The following is a 17,067-nucleotide window of genomic DNA, read 5'->3' as shown; positions in this document are numbered from 1 at the left end:
AAAATGGCCGGGCAAAAACACAAACTACGAGTTGAGAAAAGAAGGTCGTTTTATTTAACTATGTATCTATAGGTCGTTTTATTATTACCATAGACGGCCAAAATAAGCATGTGTAACATGTGGTAACGAAAACGAACCATGAAAAGGCTGTGGACGCCCAACATTCGGCGCTTCTTCATACACGCCTTGAATATGAAATGTGGGGTTGGGATTGTCAAGACGTAGAGAACTGTCTAGGCTAGACTTTTGTTTACGTTTAAAGGGCGGTAGTCGTCGCGCCACGTCCTGTTCTATATGGGACTCATAGCGACGTATACAACGCGTGTAAAATACGCTGTTTATTTACACGAAATTCGAACACGCGCTGCGCGACGACCACCGCGCTTTAAATGAGACGTCGTTATCATGGAAAAAGTTCTAACAATGGCGTGGTCCGAGGACTGAAGGTGCCAATTAAAGATTTATGTGCCTCTTGCGGTATTTTTAAAATATAGAACGATACAATGTAATTTAACGTCCAAGTAAAGTGGCTGAAATGAAAGCATTTTGTTTTTAATAGAAACAAAACATGGCGAAGGTGTTGAAAATTGGAACGCAGACGATATCAGTTCCGAATGACAGCCTCCTTAAAGCTAACTTGTCTGTGAACGACTCGCCTGTAGGTTAGACTTTTTTTAATGAGTATACCAGTATAGTTGGGACAAATGGTAAAATGCGCCAGTGGATACACTAAATGTAATTAAATTAGGTCTCGTGCATTTCTGGGGCAATGCATTTATAACAACAAACACGAACAGCCTGTTGATTAAAAACTTCGTTTGTTTACGAAGCTGTTCACAGATAGATGGTAAATATAATAATCAAGGGAAATTTCTCCAAAAGTGGTTGACATAAATTTTATTTGCATTTTTTCATAGCATTTCTAAAACTAAGATTTATCCCGCATTTGATAATGGAAACAATAAACAATTCCACTAATCTCCAGTCGCATCAAACGTGCGAATGTGGTAACCTAAATATACCTCTACCAATCTAGAATGAGACACTACGTTGTGTGTAGTTCAGTTTTCTTGCGTTTTTTCTCGACATACACTAGCATTGCATTGCAAAATGAAGCTCAGAAATACTTTCTATGGGCGCACACCAAGAAAGGCTGATTTAAAATAAGTTGTATCAGGGTGTGTGCCAACACTGTGTTCAACTATTACTAGTAGTAAAGAAGCGCCTGCATTGTACTGTTTCATTTTTCTTTCTTTTCCAGGAGTTTTGCATGCCATAATGTTAATTGTCTTCGTAAAAAAGCGACTGTAGCTAGCTTACGCACTGTAGCTTACGTTTACACCAGTGAATGGCTAAATTGTAACAAAACATTGCCGACATGAAGATGACAAGGCATGCACCATCAGATAGGCCGAACACGCAATATATAAGACCCTCCTAATGCATTGTCACAAGAAGGCAAATTATACTACACACAACACTTAATTTACAATTGGTGTCATGCTATATACACATTAGTAAACCGTCATTCTGTTTGTAGGCTTATTATAATAACCAGAGACCTGAGAATCTACGATCTCACTGAAAACAAAACAATCATTACAATTACAAAGCTATTAAATTTACTTGTACTTCAATAAATCATTAAATATCCAAATGCATGTAAGAATAAAAACTAAATTTATCACACAGTAATTTAAAAAAAACGATCATTCTAATACTGACACACGCATAGCCTTCTTAAAGGATATTTGAAATGTATGTGTCTAACACTTATATGTAATCTCGAACAGTGTATAATATGTATTGATTAATTGAATGATTAATATCTGTGGGCAGTAACTATTACAATCAAAATCACTTAATAATTTCAATAAGGTAATATCATATTCATACACATTGTTACACTTTGCATTAAATAAGATAAACTAAACATATGTCATATATAAAAAATTACAAGTCAAAGAACACAAACCAAATCTAAAAAGATCTACAAGAACAAAACAAGTAACCGACATTAATAATCACGTGAAATGATGTCTGGTATTTTGAATAAAGCGGGCACATATATGTTTTAAAGTACAATAAATTCAATACAATATAAACGATATATTCTAAAAGAAATATTAAAAAATCATATAATTATCAGAACTACTGATCTAAATCGTTTCCTACAAATACAGACATGATTATCAGATTAAAACACACTAATATTGGTCTTAACATTTTATAACATTGCAATGAATTATTATATTTCATTGTCCAATCAGCTGAATTATAACATTACGTGCGACCCGTATTACCCTCTTCGATCAAATTCCTGCATCTATGCGAAATGTCTCTATGTGCCCTAATGCTGCGTCCACATCATCACCGAATATTTTTAGTGATTTATTGAAAGCATCTGAAGCTGATAATCGTTTTCCACGCATAGTATCTATGGAGAAGGTAACTGTTGTACATTGGTGTGGATCGCTGCATTGCTGCCATATCGTATCACTCGGTATTTCCTAGAGTATGAAAAAAAAACACGATGAATTCATTAATGTTTAATGGCTGTTCATATAAATAGAAAACCCATGTGAATACAATATATTACACAACTTTACCTTAGTTAATCTGTCCAAGACTTGGTAGTTAGCATTCAAACTGTTCAACTGTATATATAAAACCTTAACATTTTTGCATAGGAGAAACTTAAAATCATCACCAATCCTTTATTCTTGGAGTGAAGCATCTTTAAAATTAACAAGCTGAAAGCAATAATTAGTTGATATTAATATTGTAGCTCCTACAACTCCAGGTCCATTGATAATTAAACTTGATCAATTATAATGATATCAATTACCTGAAGATCAGCTGCAGTATCTCTCCATATTCGTACTCTCAATGTGCAGGCTATAGATGTATTGTTCAGACGTGAGAGGAATGCTCCAGCTCTAAATTTCATCTGTTCCATGTTACCGATAATGGTGTACACACTGAGGGTGTTGATGAATGATATTAAATCCTCTTCCTGTGAAATACAAAGCAGCCTGTCCCATTTGCTTGCGTTATACCATTTGACAGAATGTGTTATATCTGTATCACTTGCCCACATGTGTAAATCTGTAGGGGCAACCCCGGAACACAGACTGTGCTTCACAGACAGCAGAAGTTGTTTCTTGAATTTCAGTCCATGGGAACCAATCCTGATAACTGGAGACAAGGCTGTTTCATTTGGTCTTAGGCGATGATATTCATTATCAACATCAGACACAGAAATCAATATTCTCTGTGGATTGTCGCCTTCCGACAAAGTGTCCGGGGGAATGAACAGATTAACACCAGCTTTCTCAATCGTAAGGTGACCCTCTGTATGATTGAACTCACCAGCTGCAAATATGTTTGTAGTGAAGTTTGTTGATAGCAGCAGTGACTGGTCTAGAAGTTGACTCGCACTGTTTCTAAACTGTTCCAAGCATGCCAATAGATAGGCATGTTCCTGTCTCCAATTATAAAGTTTACTTTTGTATTTTTGTCTATGTGTCCCCACTATTGTGTTGTGTACATCCGCAGCTGTCGTATTAGGAACTTACCTGTTCGCATCTTCCTGATGACACTGTTCATTGACACCATCAGTGTCGAAAAGAATATCATCAGATATATCCATGCTCGCTCTTTTGTTGGTGACAGTGTCTGTGTCTTCTTTGATCTTTGATGTAGGCTTATCACATGCAGATGATGAACACAACCGTGAATTGTGTTTAATTGCACGAGGAGATGATTTCTTTGCCATGAATACTGTGCTGGAACTGTTACTTTTACAGCTACTTGGTAATGACTGCGCAGTAAGTAAGTAAGTGGTTAGAAGTGTACATCTCAGAAGAGTGAGTTTGTGGACATTGGCACCGATAATAGAACACGGACAATATTGTCCCCAATAACGGAAGCATGACAAATACAAATTCTATTCTCTTTAGAATCAACTGTTGTGTTTCAGATATAAGTATTGTATTCAAACATTTTATTATAGCAATTGCAAGAAGCAATGATTAGAAAGTGAAATGCTCTGAAATTGGTTGGACTCCCTACTGCCAAATGGCTAAACTATATTGTGCAAACAGAGAAAAAGAAAGCAAACACAAATGAAAACATGCAGTTGAATAGAAGCATTGAAAATAAAAATGCTACATGCAAATAAAATGAGCTTTATGATAATCAACATAACTTCCCAGAACCTTGTAAGACCATCTTTAAATGGTGATTGTATAACTTTCTATGCCATGTCACCATCATTAATGTTATTCGGTGTATCTTTGGTCTTTAATTTGTCGCTCGTGGTAGCTGTTATGTTTTCCAATTCAGAATATTCATCTTTACATCTGTTCCTCTTAATCACCAAGACAAGCCAGTATGGTAGAAATAACATTGGTAAAAAGCATGCAAGAAAAAAGTGTGTTACCCCTATTTTACTTAGCTCCAGTAGTTTAGCACCAATACATATGGCAAGGCAAAAAGGTACAACTCCACATATCACATAGATCAGAGATCCATGATAAAATATTGGACTGCACGCAATATTTTCTTGGTAAACTGCCATGCTTTTTCCTTTAAATGTTATGCGATTAATATTACGAAGAAAGAATTCAGCAATGACAACATAGCCGAGTAGGCACAGTTGTACTCTGGCACGTGCCACTTTACCACTATTCGCGTAATACTTCTTGCGAATTTTCTGAATGAATTTACAAAAAATGTATGAGAGTGCTAATATGAACAAGAAGAAATCCATTAGACATTGAGTTCAGAAGACACGATGGGGTTGGGAGACATGTTGTAGTGAAGGGGGAATGATTTGAAAACTGAAACACTTGACAATGAATATTTGAATATCATCGAATGCAGAACGAGGAAACGATGAGATGTCTAAGACAAGAAGTCCGACAGCTTGGTAGAAGAAAGAGATTATCTTAACATAAGCATCAGAGTTTTCCCATGGATGTCCATTTATCCGCAGCCAAAATCGTATAGGATGTTACTCAGAATCCTTCTCCAACTTCCCCGTTTGTGGAATGAAAGGCCTTACATGCCCTCTGCTGTTAAAGACAACTCTTGTTATCTCGACTTTGAAAAGAAGGAATATCGTAAACATTATACATGCGAATATCAGCATTACTGGTAACAATTGTTTTGTTAGAGCATTCCTCCTCGTGCATACACACTGTTGTACCAAAGATCAGATGATAGTTTTCCTTACAGTGGGTACATAGAGACTCAGAACGGTTTCTAGGAAATGAATTGTAATGCGGGCATGTATTGAGTCTGTCACAGCAGTATCCATATGTACAGGCTAGAAATTCCACACGCTTCGTCATATTTCTCGTTACAGTATGTTCCCAGTGATTGGGCATTGCACGAACATGTGTGTGTTGACAATCACCTTCACTGGGACAAGGTAAACATTGTATTGTGTGGATATAGTTTGTTCCATTAATGTAACTATTGTCAAAGCTGTAAGTATCTGTTGAACATGGAGAGCAGGTGATAAACATGTGATGAGTTTCATCCTTTGGAATAGTCACAAGGGAGATGTAATACCCAACACTGCACGCCATGGTCCGGAATTTGACTTCTGAATTTGAAGGAAGATTAATGTAAACTGCTCCACCATGTTGCCAAGCTTCATTTCGAATAAACTGGCATTCATTGAAAGATATACGTGTATAAATGTAGTCTTTGATATTAATACGTTGATTGGGATGAATTTCATCCGGTGGTATGGTATTGGTGTATCTATCAATGATGAACGATTGATCGTACTGTAATCCTGATATTTGTTCAATATCTTCATTTACAAGCGCTTCAACGTGTAGCGCCCCGACAGATTCGAATGAGTTACCAGCAAATGACACACGATAGCCATGTAAAATGTAAGTCAATGCACCAACGTTTTCCACAACCAGTGTCCATTAACAGTGTTATCTGTAAATGTCACATTTGAGATCGTTGTCATGACAGCCATTCCCTGTGTTATGTTAATTCGAATCCGGTAACACTAATCGAAATCCTCCAGCATTATTCAAATATTCAGTATCGTTGATCTGCACAGTTAGATTGAGATATGGAGAAATATCACCGACATGGTAAGTTAGAGCAAAACCATTGTTGATGTCTGTGAATTTGCAGTTATGGGTGATTAACGATGTACCGTACACTTCAACTGCTCCACCGCCAGGTGAGGGTGAAGTACAGTTTGATATTGTCAACCCCTCTAGCATGATGGAGTTCTCGACATTGCTGCCAGTGTTAACAGAAATGCCTGGCATCTGTTTTCGCCGGTAATATGCACCATAGAATGTATACTACGTATAGCCAAAGAACCATGAAATGTTAGTCTCCTCAAATTTGTTAAATTTATAAAAGAAAATCATCTTCACCAGCCAAGAACCATTTATTCAGCCGAAGCCTCAACATTAACCCTTGGAAGAATTCACCAAGATTTACTGTATGTCGCACGCCCTCAAACGATTATAAGATTTACTTGGGCTCATTTGCGTCACCCAATCCGAATTCACGATAGAAACTAAACATTACTTGGTAAAATCATGGCGCCTCATGGTAAAATTAAAATGGTCGAATATAGAAATCAACGTGTTGCTAGCTTTTCCTATGTGAACGAGCATACCGAAAATCAAAAGAAAGAACTTAGTGCTGTATCTAAGGGAAATGTTGTGTTTGTTGCAACGAAGACCAGATCGGACAAGTCGATATGTTATCTGTTTCGACAGTTTTGTCAGTTTACTAAAACTCGGTTTGCACAAATATTTAGACATTACATCGTCCTCATTCACTTGCCCACAAACAATTTTCAACATTGAAATATGAGATTTTGGTAACATGTCAACGAGTATAGATCTTCTGTTCTTGACTAATCTGTTCTTGTTAATCAGCGCAAAACCTACACGCCACCACGATTGTTTTAATATGTAATGACCCCCGGACCCATTGGTGTGCCCAATCAAATGACTCAATTCAACTGCGGTGAAATACAGTTTTCCCTAACACGATCAAGCACAGATTCGTAGGACGGTTATGAATGGCCGGCTTTAGCGAACCGTGCGATTCGGACGATGAAAGAAAATAAACCACCACCGGATTTACCATTCAATATTGTTCAATTTACGACATATATGTACCAGCCGCAGATGAGTGAATATGTGGAGCGAATTGTGCAATATCGAGTAGTAGTGTTTTTTCCAATGCGTTTTAAAGGTTATTCTGAAACATGGAAATAACTTTAAAGCACCAAAAACCACGTACAAATGTATTAAAGCATATGAAACGTTCTACTTGCAATCGGGGTTAGATGAAATGGTCTCTGGAGTTAGCATACAGCGATTAAAGATAAAAATAGCAGTGACGAAAATTCGCACCCGTAATAGTTTTTTATTGTTAGCGACAACGTTGATATGCCGTATATGCAAATTTACAAGCCTGAATATGGCCGGTAATGTGAGGGCGCTTGCATTGATGGCAAGTCTGTTGGGATTTCGCAGTCACATGATACTTTTCGTATTTCCGGATAACAAATAAGAAACAAATAACCAGAAGTTCTGTGATTTCATATCCAATTGACTAATTGCAGAAGTTGATTATTGACTAACGTTTTACATTATAATAGCAATCCTAAACATAGAGACACATTATTTAGTCATGCGTCTGCAAATTGCAGACGTATTTCCCTGTCATTGTTATGTCTGTTGACGAAAGGAAATACGTAGAACACATCTGTGGTGGCTTGAAGCGTTTTAAGACGTATAGCCAGCGAAGCTAGCATGGTACCTGTACCTGTAGTTGACAAAAATATAGAAATACAGAGACATCAACATACCAGATTCAGACTCAAATGCGCTGCCCACTACTGTGTGGGGATAAACGCAAAAACAGACGGAACGCAGTCGAGCACTTTATTTAGTCAAATATCCCATCTAAAATCTGTTAACACGTTATGATAGCCAATGGAGAATCTTTATTTTCAATTATTATACACCGAAAAGTTGAAAAATTGAAAATATATATGACGCGGGACGCATGAAAAGAAACCGATCGTGTAGTTATAGTTTGTTGAGATTCAAGGACGCTAACTAAGCAGCACAACCAATGACAACGCGCCGTAACAGTGCACGGTATAATAGTCCATTGTTACAGTAGCGTATATTAAATCTTTAATTAACCCTTACCGTGTTTTTGTATAACGCTTCCCTGAAAGCATACTTCTTGGATGGGATTGTAATTATTTGCTCCACAACATCTGGTTCTATTGTTATTTATACGAATCCTGCGTTCATCACAGCACACATATTTAGAAGTGGTATATGCTTCCCCGCCACAACATTTTGTCAACGACCTTCTTCTGTGTAAAGACTGGAAAATATATGTATTGTGGAGTGCCGAATATAGACATGCAGAGTGATAGTAGCTTGTCAATTTGAAACTATTCGGACAACAATTAACGAAATATTCGCTACTATATATTACTATATTCAACGGTCCTAGCTTCTGTTGTCTACTTTTGCATTGGAAGCGCGTGTAAAATACATTTCCACTTACCTCTTTACAGCATATATGTTTCGTTGCATTATATGCCTCTGTCGCACACCACTGGTCTGCGTGGCTTCGGTCGTGGGTGGCTGATTTTTCGAATCCAATGCAACAAATTTCCTCTGATGGTTTGTATATAATGCAATTGTTAGAACCACAACAAGACTCTTTGAGTAGATCGTAAGGTGTGTCTCCACCTGTAACGAGTGGGGTAAAGTGTCATGAATTTGTTTTCGCGTATCTGTTAATCGACTTAATTAGCTGATTATTAGCGAATTGCTGTGTTATGTCTGTCATCGTTTAGGCCTATTTGAAGTTTTGGACGGAACTTGGCTCAGTGCTTTGGAACTAATTACGAGATAACCGTCGCTATTCTGACTACTATTTCTGACAGTTGGTATCCGTAGTTATTAATATAGTGAACGATTAATCAAAAGATATGACGTATTCAGTACTTAGTGTGATTGGCTTTATGATTGAAGGTTACGCCTTAGAGTCCTTTTACTGCTTTGTAATTGATTAGGGTTTTGAAAATGAATAAAGAGAGTTTGAGTTGGTCTTGGCGAGTACTCCACAAAAGACGCAGTCTAAGTCCAGCCTAAGAGAGTCTAAGTCCAGCCTAAGAGAGTCTAAGTCCAGTCCTAGAGAGTCTTGGGCGAGTCTTGGTTCAGCCATGCGATAGTCTTGGGGATTTTACCCCAGGGCGCTGTGTCTTATAGAGTGCTCGACTGTCTGACTAAGACGAGAGTTGAAACGTATTTCGTTGTGTGTGTCTATTTGACCGTAAGGCTTAAGTGACTTTCCCGATCCCGCACCTCAAGGGGACGTGACATAGAGCCGAGACGAGATTCCCCCCTGACTCGAGTGGAGAACCCCATAGAGAAGAATTCCCCCCTGATAAAAGCTGCAAATTAACGTGATTTCGTACAGTTGGGTTTCATATACACGACTAATGTATATCTTCTTACGGATTGTGTAAATGCAAACTGCAACCGAATCTTCAATACGTGTGTGCTATTACGTGATATTACTTACAACAGCGGGCACTACGCATGTGACGTACGTTGTATATGTTTCCATCGCAGCACAACTCACGTGCGGGGTTATATCAGCGACCGCCTGTCAGTGAATACGACGGCCTACACAATGCACATGTTGTTTCATCACGAGATCTAACGACGGCATGGTATATTATGATCAGATTCAACAGTCATAGAATCTTCAGAAACAAATAGAGAGAAAAAACACAATCAAACCAATAATTCTATAACGTTTCGCTCTGTATTTATGAAATGCATAGATATAATAGGTTGTTTACTTAGCTACAATGTTGCTTGGGGATTTCGTCGGCAAATTGTGGCAGCCGTGCTTAAATCCGCGCCTATAGGCATTTTTCCAAAATCCCATGAAGAATAACAATTTGCGGTGTGTATTGTTTAAACTAACCATTTTTATACATACACTAATATTTTCATGTATCAATAACTTTATTTGAACTTTGACATTATTGTTATTATAATATGTGATTCACAATCTATGAGGATATGTATAAATGAGGCACATAACAAAATGAGCAACAAAAGTACCAAAAATCGGAGTAAGACCAAATTAGAAAGGTAAAACAAAAGGCAAGAGTGAAACTTATCACTCATTACTGTTTTTCCTGTATCAATATACACTTCGATTCGTACACAGTGACATTCGTGTAAATCGCGGTTAATAACTCCGCCGGAAGAAACTATCACATGTAAGTCGGGGTATGTTGTGCATGAACCTCATTGAGTAGATTTACAGCTCAGTTCAAGCCACAATGTAATGAGTGACCTCACCAGACGTGATAGGAATAAGTATAGCGTTAGAGAAAATTCCTAACAATGATAGGGGGCGTGATCTCTTTTTGGGGAAAATTTCAACAACTTATAAACCAATTTTCGCTAAAATATTCGTTTATATATAACAGTTTAAGAAAAATAAATATTACTTCTATAAGTCACATTTCCCATTCGGTGAACATGAAACAGTGAACTGCAGTGACAACAATAATTATATTAGATATCGTTCAATTAACCCTGTAGTTCATAGATTAACAATCCAAATATTATTTTAAATTAATTAATGACAATGCAATTAAATACAATATTTTACTAATTATGTATATTTATAGGCAGTTCAACGCGCCAAAGCAAATTCTAAGTAATTTGCACAATATTAAATCGTCTAATAAAACGACGTCGATAGTTAACTACATTAATATAACATCCCCTACCTGTGGTATAAGGGCTGGAGCTGAGAATGAAGAATGCTACGAGTAGCACACTACTGACTGGCCACCGTAGCATATCCATGGAGGTGACTGCTACACACTGCAACTTAGTGAGAACACAGTAACAGGAAGTGCATACACGTGACACAATTGAGACCAAAGACGACATCCTTTCGAAATGTGGGGATTTCCCAAGACATGCCGTATCAGGACAGAGAGAATATTTAACATACTGAACGGCATTTACACATGCATGTGCCGTGCTTGGCGGAACACCGTCAGACAAGGTGCGTATGTTGAATTGTTTATTACAATACATGTACATCATCATTTATGGCTACATTGCACAACAACCACTGACTATGTAAATCCATTACACCGTCTGTCAATGTACGTTCGATCATTTTATCCAGTTACAATGCGTATTTGACGCAGGCACCGCAATCAATTCCATGTGCCTCGGACCCTAGCATGGAGCCTCCGCCTTAAAGGGCGGCAGTCGTCGCGCCGCGTCCTGTTCGATATGGTACTCATAGCGACGTTTACAACGCGTGTAAAATACATTGTTTATTAATACGAAATTCGAACACGCGCTGCGCGACGACCACCGCGCTTTAAGCATGGGTCTGCGCGAAATAGTGAAATCCTTGCTTTAAATCTTTATCAGTTTACAGTTCTTATCTCACGGTGGCCGTATTTCATATAGCTGTATTTCGTTAGCGTAGTATAGTGAAAAATGTGCAAACAAATTAATAGATTGAGTTAATCTAATCAGTTCACTAGGGGGCAGCAAATGTATTTTTTTAAGTTGCGTATAAATGTATAAAGGCGTAGAGGTGTGCAGTTGCGCCATAAGTTAATGGCTACAAGGGGGTATATCTATATATTTTTAACAATAAAATCATCTTGATATATTTCATGAATATATACAAAACACTTTTGTTCTATCTTCATATAGGAGCAACATTAATGTAATGTACAGGACTGATTAATACAATTGATAGTTGTAAAATACACAGTTTATGTTTACAACTTTGGCAATAGCATATCAATTTATCTCCTTGAATAAATCACTTTTGGGGAAGGAATGATGTCTGTGCCTCGGTGTACTAGTAACATTGCAAGAGCACTGAGTCTGCCTTGAGCCAGGCTAGATCGCGTCCACAACTTCACCAGCCGAAGTGCAGAAAAAGAACGTTCACATGACACGCTTCCGACAGGTGTTGTAAAGAATATTGTGAGAATTATGTGGATAGCTGGGAAATAGTTGACATCACAAACAGCAAGAGATGAAACAGCATCATTGGGCCTTTGCTCAATTGGTGTATCACTGAACTTTGTTATATACTTCTCAATTTAAATATTCAAAAAAATCATCCCTTTGTAACAATTTTCCATAGTAGTTGTTAATTGAGGTCACATGGGTTGATGTGAGCTGGCCAATGTTGCATGGTAAAAGTGCTTGTGCAGCTATCAGACCAGAGTGATGATCAGCAAATCGCGTCTCAAGATCTTGGATGACATGATCCGAGAAAAGATAATATACATTTAATGTGTTTAAATATATTCCGCATCGTTTACGAAATTCTGTCAATTGCTTCCCGCCGCCGCGAGGCATTGCAGACCCTGTGGAATCTCGACCACCAAGAAGATCACAATGAAGTGATCGAGCTTGATTAGTGGCTTCATAGCAACCAAACTAAACGACCATTTTCAGGGCCACCGCATATTCCAAAAAGAGAGAAGCCGTAATTTAAATGATTTATATCATCAGATTGTGGCGAGTGTGATAGATTTTCAGTTGAATTTACTGCCATACATACTGTCAGGGCGACGTCATACATCAATCATACTGGTATTCCTCACATTACTGCTTGTACTATAAAACATCAACATTGACAGTTGTGTGCAACGTTTCTTCGGAGCTGACGTGGCTGACGTGTCAATCAGAAATACTTGAAGGTAACGTTTGACCCACTGTGCGTCAACGTGTCAACGCGCTCAGTAATAAATATAAACAAAGTACACGCAACTGGCTTACCATGTTTTATTTCAAATCGTGTACAGACTAAATACGTGGTTGCCCCCCCCCCCCCCGCTAGCTACGGCCTTGCGCTAATAGGTTCAAATATAGGTCTGTATTATTTATTATTTATTATTTATTATTTATTGTTTGCGATAATGTATTACACTATTTCAATGGCGCTGATTCTATTTTATTTCCAAAGTTTTAACAAGAGAATTGGTTCGCATTAGGTCCCAGCAGTATATTTCTTAGTATAAATTTGATACGCGCATACGTAAACAAGGATCACAATAGTATGCCTCTATGTAATTTATAGCTAGGAAACAAGATCGATAATCATCTTCCGAATCCCGTTTTTCCAAACAACATTCAATGTTTTAACATGAATATGTGTTGAATTCTAAGGCTCAATAAATTATTTTGAATTATAAAATTGGCTTGCAATATGCTTGACCCCGGTAATTCAGCGGTGTTCAACTTTTACGTCCAATACTTTTTATTAGTCAATTCAACCAAACAAAATTATGTCACTATTATGATTCATTTGTCATGAATTTGTTTTTGCGTATCTGTTGACCGACTTAATTAGTTGATTATTAGCTGAATTGCTGTGTTATATCTGTCATCGTTTAGGCCTATTTGAAGTTTTGGACGGAACTTGGCTCAGTGATTTGGAACTAATTACGAGATATCCGTCGCGATTCTGACAGTTGGTATCCATAGTTATTAATGTAGTGAACGATTAATCAAAAGATATGACGTATTCAGTACTTAGTGTGATTGGCTTTATGATTGAAGGTTACGCCCTAGAGTCTTTTTACTGCTTTGTAATTGGTTAGAGTTTTGAAAGTGAATAAAGAGAGTTTGAGTTGGTCTTGGCAAGTACTCCTCGAAAGACGCAGTCCTGGCGAGTCGAGTGCAGTCCTGGAGAGTCTTGGGGCGAGTGTTGACGCAGTCTAAGAGAGTCTTGGGTCAGCCTTGCGATAGTCTTGGGGAATTTTTCCCCAGGGCGCTGTGTCTGATAGAGTGCTCGATTGACCGACTAAGACGAGAGCTGAAACGTATTTCATTGTGTGTGTCTTATTTGACTGTAAAGCTTAACTGGCTTTCCCGATCCCGTACCTCAAGGGGACGCGATAGAGAGACGAGACGAGTTTCCCCCCTGACACGTGTGGAGAACCCGAGAGTAGAAGAATTTACCCGTGATACGTTTTGGATGAACCCGGGCAGGTGTTTAACACACATTGACATCCTGTGAAGAGAAGTGAAATGGCGAAGAGGTGTCTTGCTTGTGAACCGAATTAACAGCTCCATGGCAGAGACGACTCGGAAACCGCGCTTGACGACTAACACCGTTAACAGTATGGCACCGATGAACGACGCTGAAGAGATGAAGACTTCGAAGCCCCTTTGGAAGGACCAGTACCGGATAGGACTGTATAATTAAGAATTGAGCGACATTAAAGACAAGAAGATGAAAGAACGACCCGGACTAACGCGACGACAAGAGGAGACGCTTATAGACTTTGATTAGAACTTTAGCTATCTGTGTATTGCTTAGAGAACTGCTCGCTGGACACTGTAACTGACACTGTGTAACTCAAGACGTTGAACCCTTTTTCACAATCCCAACACTATTGCTTAGTAATGTAATGTATTGCTTGCTTTTCCTATCTTTTTTCTTACCGTTTTTGTTGTTGTTGTGGTATTGAATTGTATGTATGTGAGCGCCCAGATCTTTGTTTTGAAATGATATTTGGTGACGTGCGAGGTCCTTTGTAACGATTTAAGCGCGCCTCAGTGGACAAGTATTTGCAACACAGTGTTTTGAGTTTTGTTAAGTTTTATGGTGTTTTAATGAGTTTATGAGTACGGATTATGATGGGGAAAGTAATGCCCCAATGAGTTTTTCAGAGTTTTGAGATTTGTCGAGTACAGAGATACCGACGTTTTAAGAGTTGTTTTTGTTTATGTGTTGTTTTCCGGAATACTTCTGACGCTTTTTGAGTTTAGAGCACTTTGTAACGTTTTTAATGTCTTTTTGAGGTGAGAGTTTGGTGCGCTTATATATGTATTGTTTTATAACGCAAGCTTTTGTTCATGATTGACAGGTTTATATGTAACTTAGTAGTTTCTATCGTTTTAGTCTTTCCCGTCTTTTTTGCCAGAGGAGTAATGTGTTATGATAGCTTTGTCTTTGCATTCTGTTTCCACGCCGTATGACTTGTGTTTAGATTAACGACTTGTGAGTTCAGTTGAAGTTTATAAGCGTATATGACAGGAGTTTGATTAATAGCTTGTTTATTCATTGTTTATTAGTTACCGCTTTGCAATGCTTTAACCGAGAGACGCATCCCTGGTAATCACGTGATCATGCTGTCGACTGCAGCGATTGGCTGATCGCTTGGTTACACCGCCACGCCTTAGTTTTTTGACTATTTGATATAGAGTTTGTAACTTTAGTAACGGAGACAGTGCAGCGAAGGGTTACCTCAGCGAACGTTTTGAGAAAAGTGAGTCGTTTGGTAGCCTTTACCTTGTTTTTATTTATAACCGTTGATATTTGAGACTTTATAACCATTGTATTTAGACTTTATAATCATTGTACTTAATTAGTGTGTTTTACTCTTTTTGATTTATACCTTTTCTTAGTATTGTATTTAACCCGTATGACGATGAGTAGAGGACGGTATCTTTGATTTGTGAACGTGTTATGCCAGGAGGCACAATCTCAGTTTGGTGAAGGGATGTGTCATGAATTTGTTTTTGCGTATCTGTTGACCGACTTAATTAGTTGATTATTAGCTGAATTGATGTGTTATGTCTGTCATCGTTTAGGCCTATTTGAAGTTTTGGACGGAACTTGGCTCAGTGATTTGGAACTAATTACGAGATATCCGTCGCGATTCTGACAGTTGGTATCCATAGTTATTAATGTGGTGAACGATTAATCAAAAGATATGACGTATTCAGTACTTAGTGTGATTGGCTTTATGATTGAAGGTTACGCCCTAGAGTCTTTTTACTGCTTTGTAATTGGTTAGAGTTTTGAAAGTGAATACAGAGAGTTTGAGTTGGTCTTGGCAAGTACTCCTCGAAAGACGCAGTCCTGGCGAGTCGAGTGCAGTCCTGGAGAGTCTTGGGGCGAGTGTTGACGCAGTCTAAGAGAGTCTTGGGTCAGCCTTGCGATAGTCTTGGGGAATTTTTCCCCAGGGCGCTGTGTCTGATAGAGTGCTCGATTGACCGACTAAGACGAGAGCTGAAACGTATTTCGTTGTGTGTGTCTTATTTGACTGTAAAGCTTAACTGGCTTTCCCGATCCCGTACCTCAAGGGGACGCGATAGAGAGACGAGACGAGTTTCCCCCCTGACACGTGTGGAGAACCGTTTTTGTTAGTGTCCGGGCGAATACTGATTTGTTTATTGTCAAAATGATGGTTTATTTTATGATGAAGAACACCATAAAGTTTTATCAAAAATGCATTTTCAATTTATATTATTTCATCCTGCTCGAAAATATTCTGACATTATCAATAATTGTCTAATTAATTGTCAAATGTTTTTGTAATTTTTGGTAAAATCATTATATATTTTTCAATTTCTTCTGAAAAACCAGCCCGATTACTTTGGTATGTTATATGTAGGTACCTTGGATGGACCTCTGTAAGGTTTGTTCATTTTGTGACAATATCATTAATTCTCTATTTTCAGCTAATAATTCTGTCATTTTTGTTAAAACATGTTATTTTAAACTTCGTCTTGAAAACTACGAACCTGATTATTTTGGTATTATATATTATATACCTTGGATGAGTCTCTATCAGGTTTGTTTATTCTGTGATGACATTTATGTAATTTTTAGTCAAAATGATATTTTCGACTTCTTCTTTAAAACTATCAAACCAATTGCTTTCATATATGAGATGTGAACAATTTGAACCAAACTATTTTTTTGAAGATTAACTGCGTCTGTTCTTATCTATGTACTTACATTGCTTGACTTGGCTAACACAATGTAATACCTGGTTCAGACTGATTACAAATACACATTGCAGAGCCAGTGAGAACATCAGTGTTCGCATTGATTCTACAATGGTGTATTTCGTTTGCGATCACACGAAATTAAAAACGACAGCGTAATTTTATATTAGGTCTGCATAGCACGCCCTCTGCAGTTAGATCCGTGTTTGAATAT

At 37.9% G+C, this 17,067-nt stretch overlaps 1 protein-coding gene and 2 long non-coding RNA genes across 3 annotated transcripts in view; all 3 read right to left on the bottom strand.

The window, feature by feature from the left end:
* Positions 1-17,067, bottom strand: part of LOC146739509 (uncharacterized) — a 271,508-nt gene that overhangs the window by 227,604 nt on the left and 26,837 nt on the right. The gene's annotated exons all lie outside the window — the stretch shown is intronic.
* Positions 883-4,070, bottom strand: LOC144363072 (uncharacterized). The gene is made up of 4 exons (XM_085502444.1): positions 3,579-4,070; positions 2,849-3,198; positions 2,610-2,753; positions 883-2,510 (listed from the first exon to the last, which is right to left on the bottom strand). The coding sequence occupies exons 1-3, from the start codon at positions 3,637-3,639 to the stop codon at positions 2,718-2,720; spliced, it is 447 nt and encodes a 148-aa protein (XP_085358570.1). The 5' UTR covers positions 3,640-4,070; the 3' UTR covers positions 883-2,510; positions 2,610-2,717.
* On the bottom strand, positions 8,027-9,663 carry LOC146739510 (uncharacterized). Its single transcript, XR_014930207.1, has 3 exons — positions 9,619-9,663; positions 8,593-8,780; positions 8,027-8,406 (listed from the first exon to the last, which is right to left on the bottom strand). It is a non-coding gene; the product is annotated as an uncharacterized LOC146739510 (long non-coding RNA).

The sequence above is a fragment of the Saccoglossus kowalevskii genome, chromosome 8, assembly GCF_978046115.1.
Source record: "Saccoglossus kowalevskii chromosome 8, keSacKowa6.1, whole genome shotgun sequence".
Lineage (NCBI taxonomy): Eukaryota > Metazoa > Hemichordata > Enteropneusta > Harrimaniidae > Saccoglossus > Saccoglossus kowalevskii.
The sequence above is the reverse complement of the archived record's forward strand: the minus strand, read 5'-3'. Positions and strand labels throughout refer to the sequence as shown.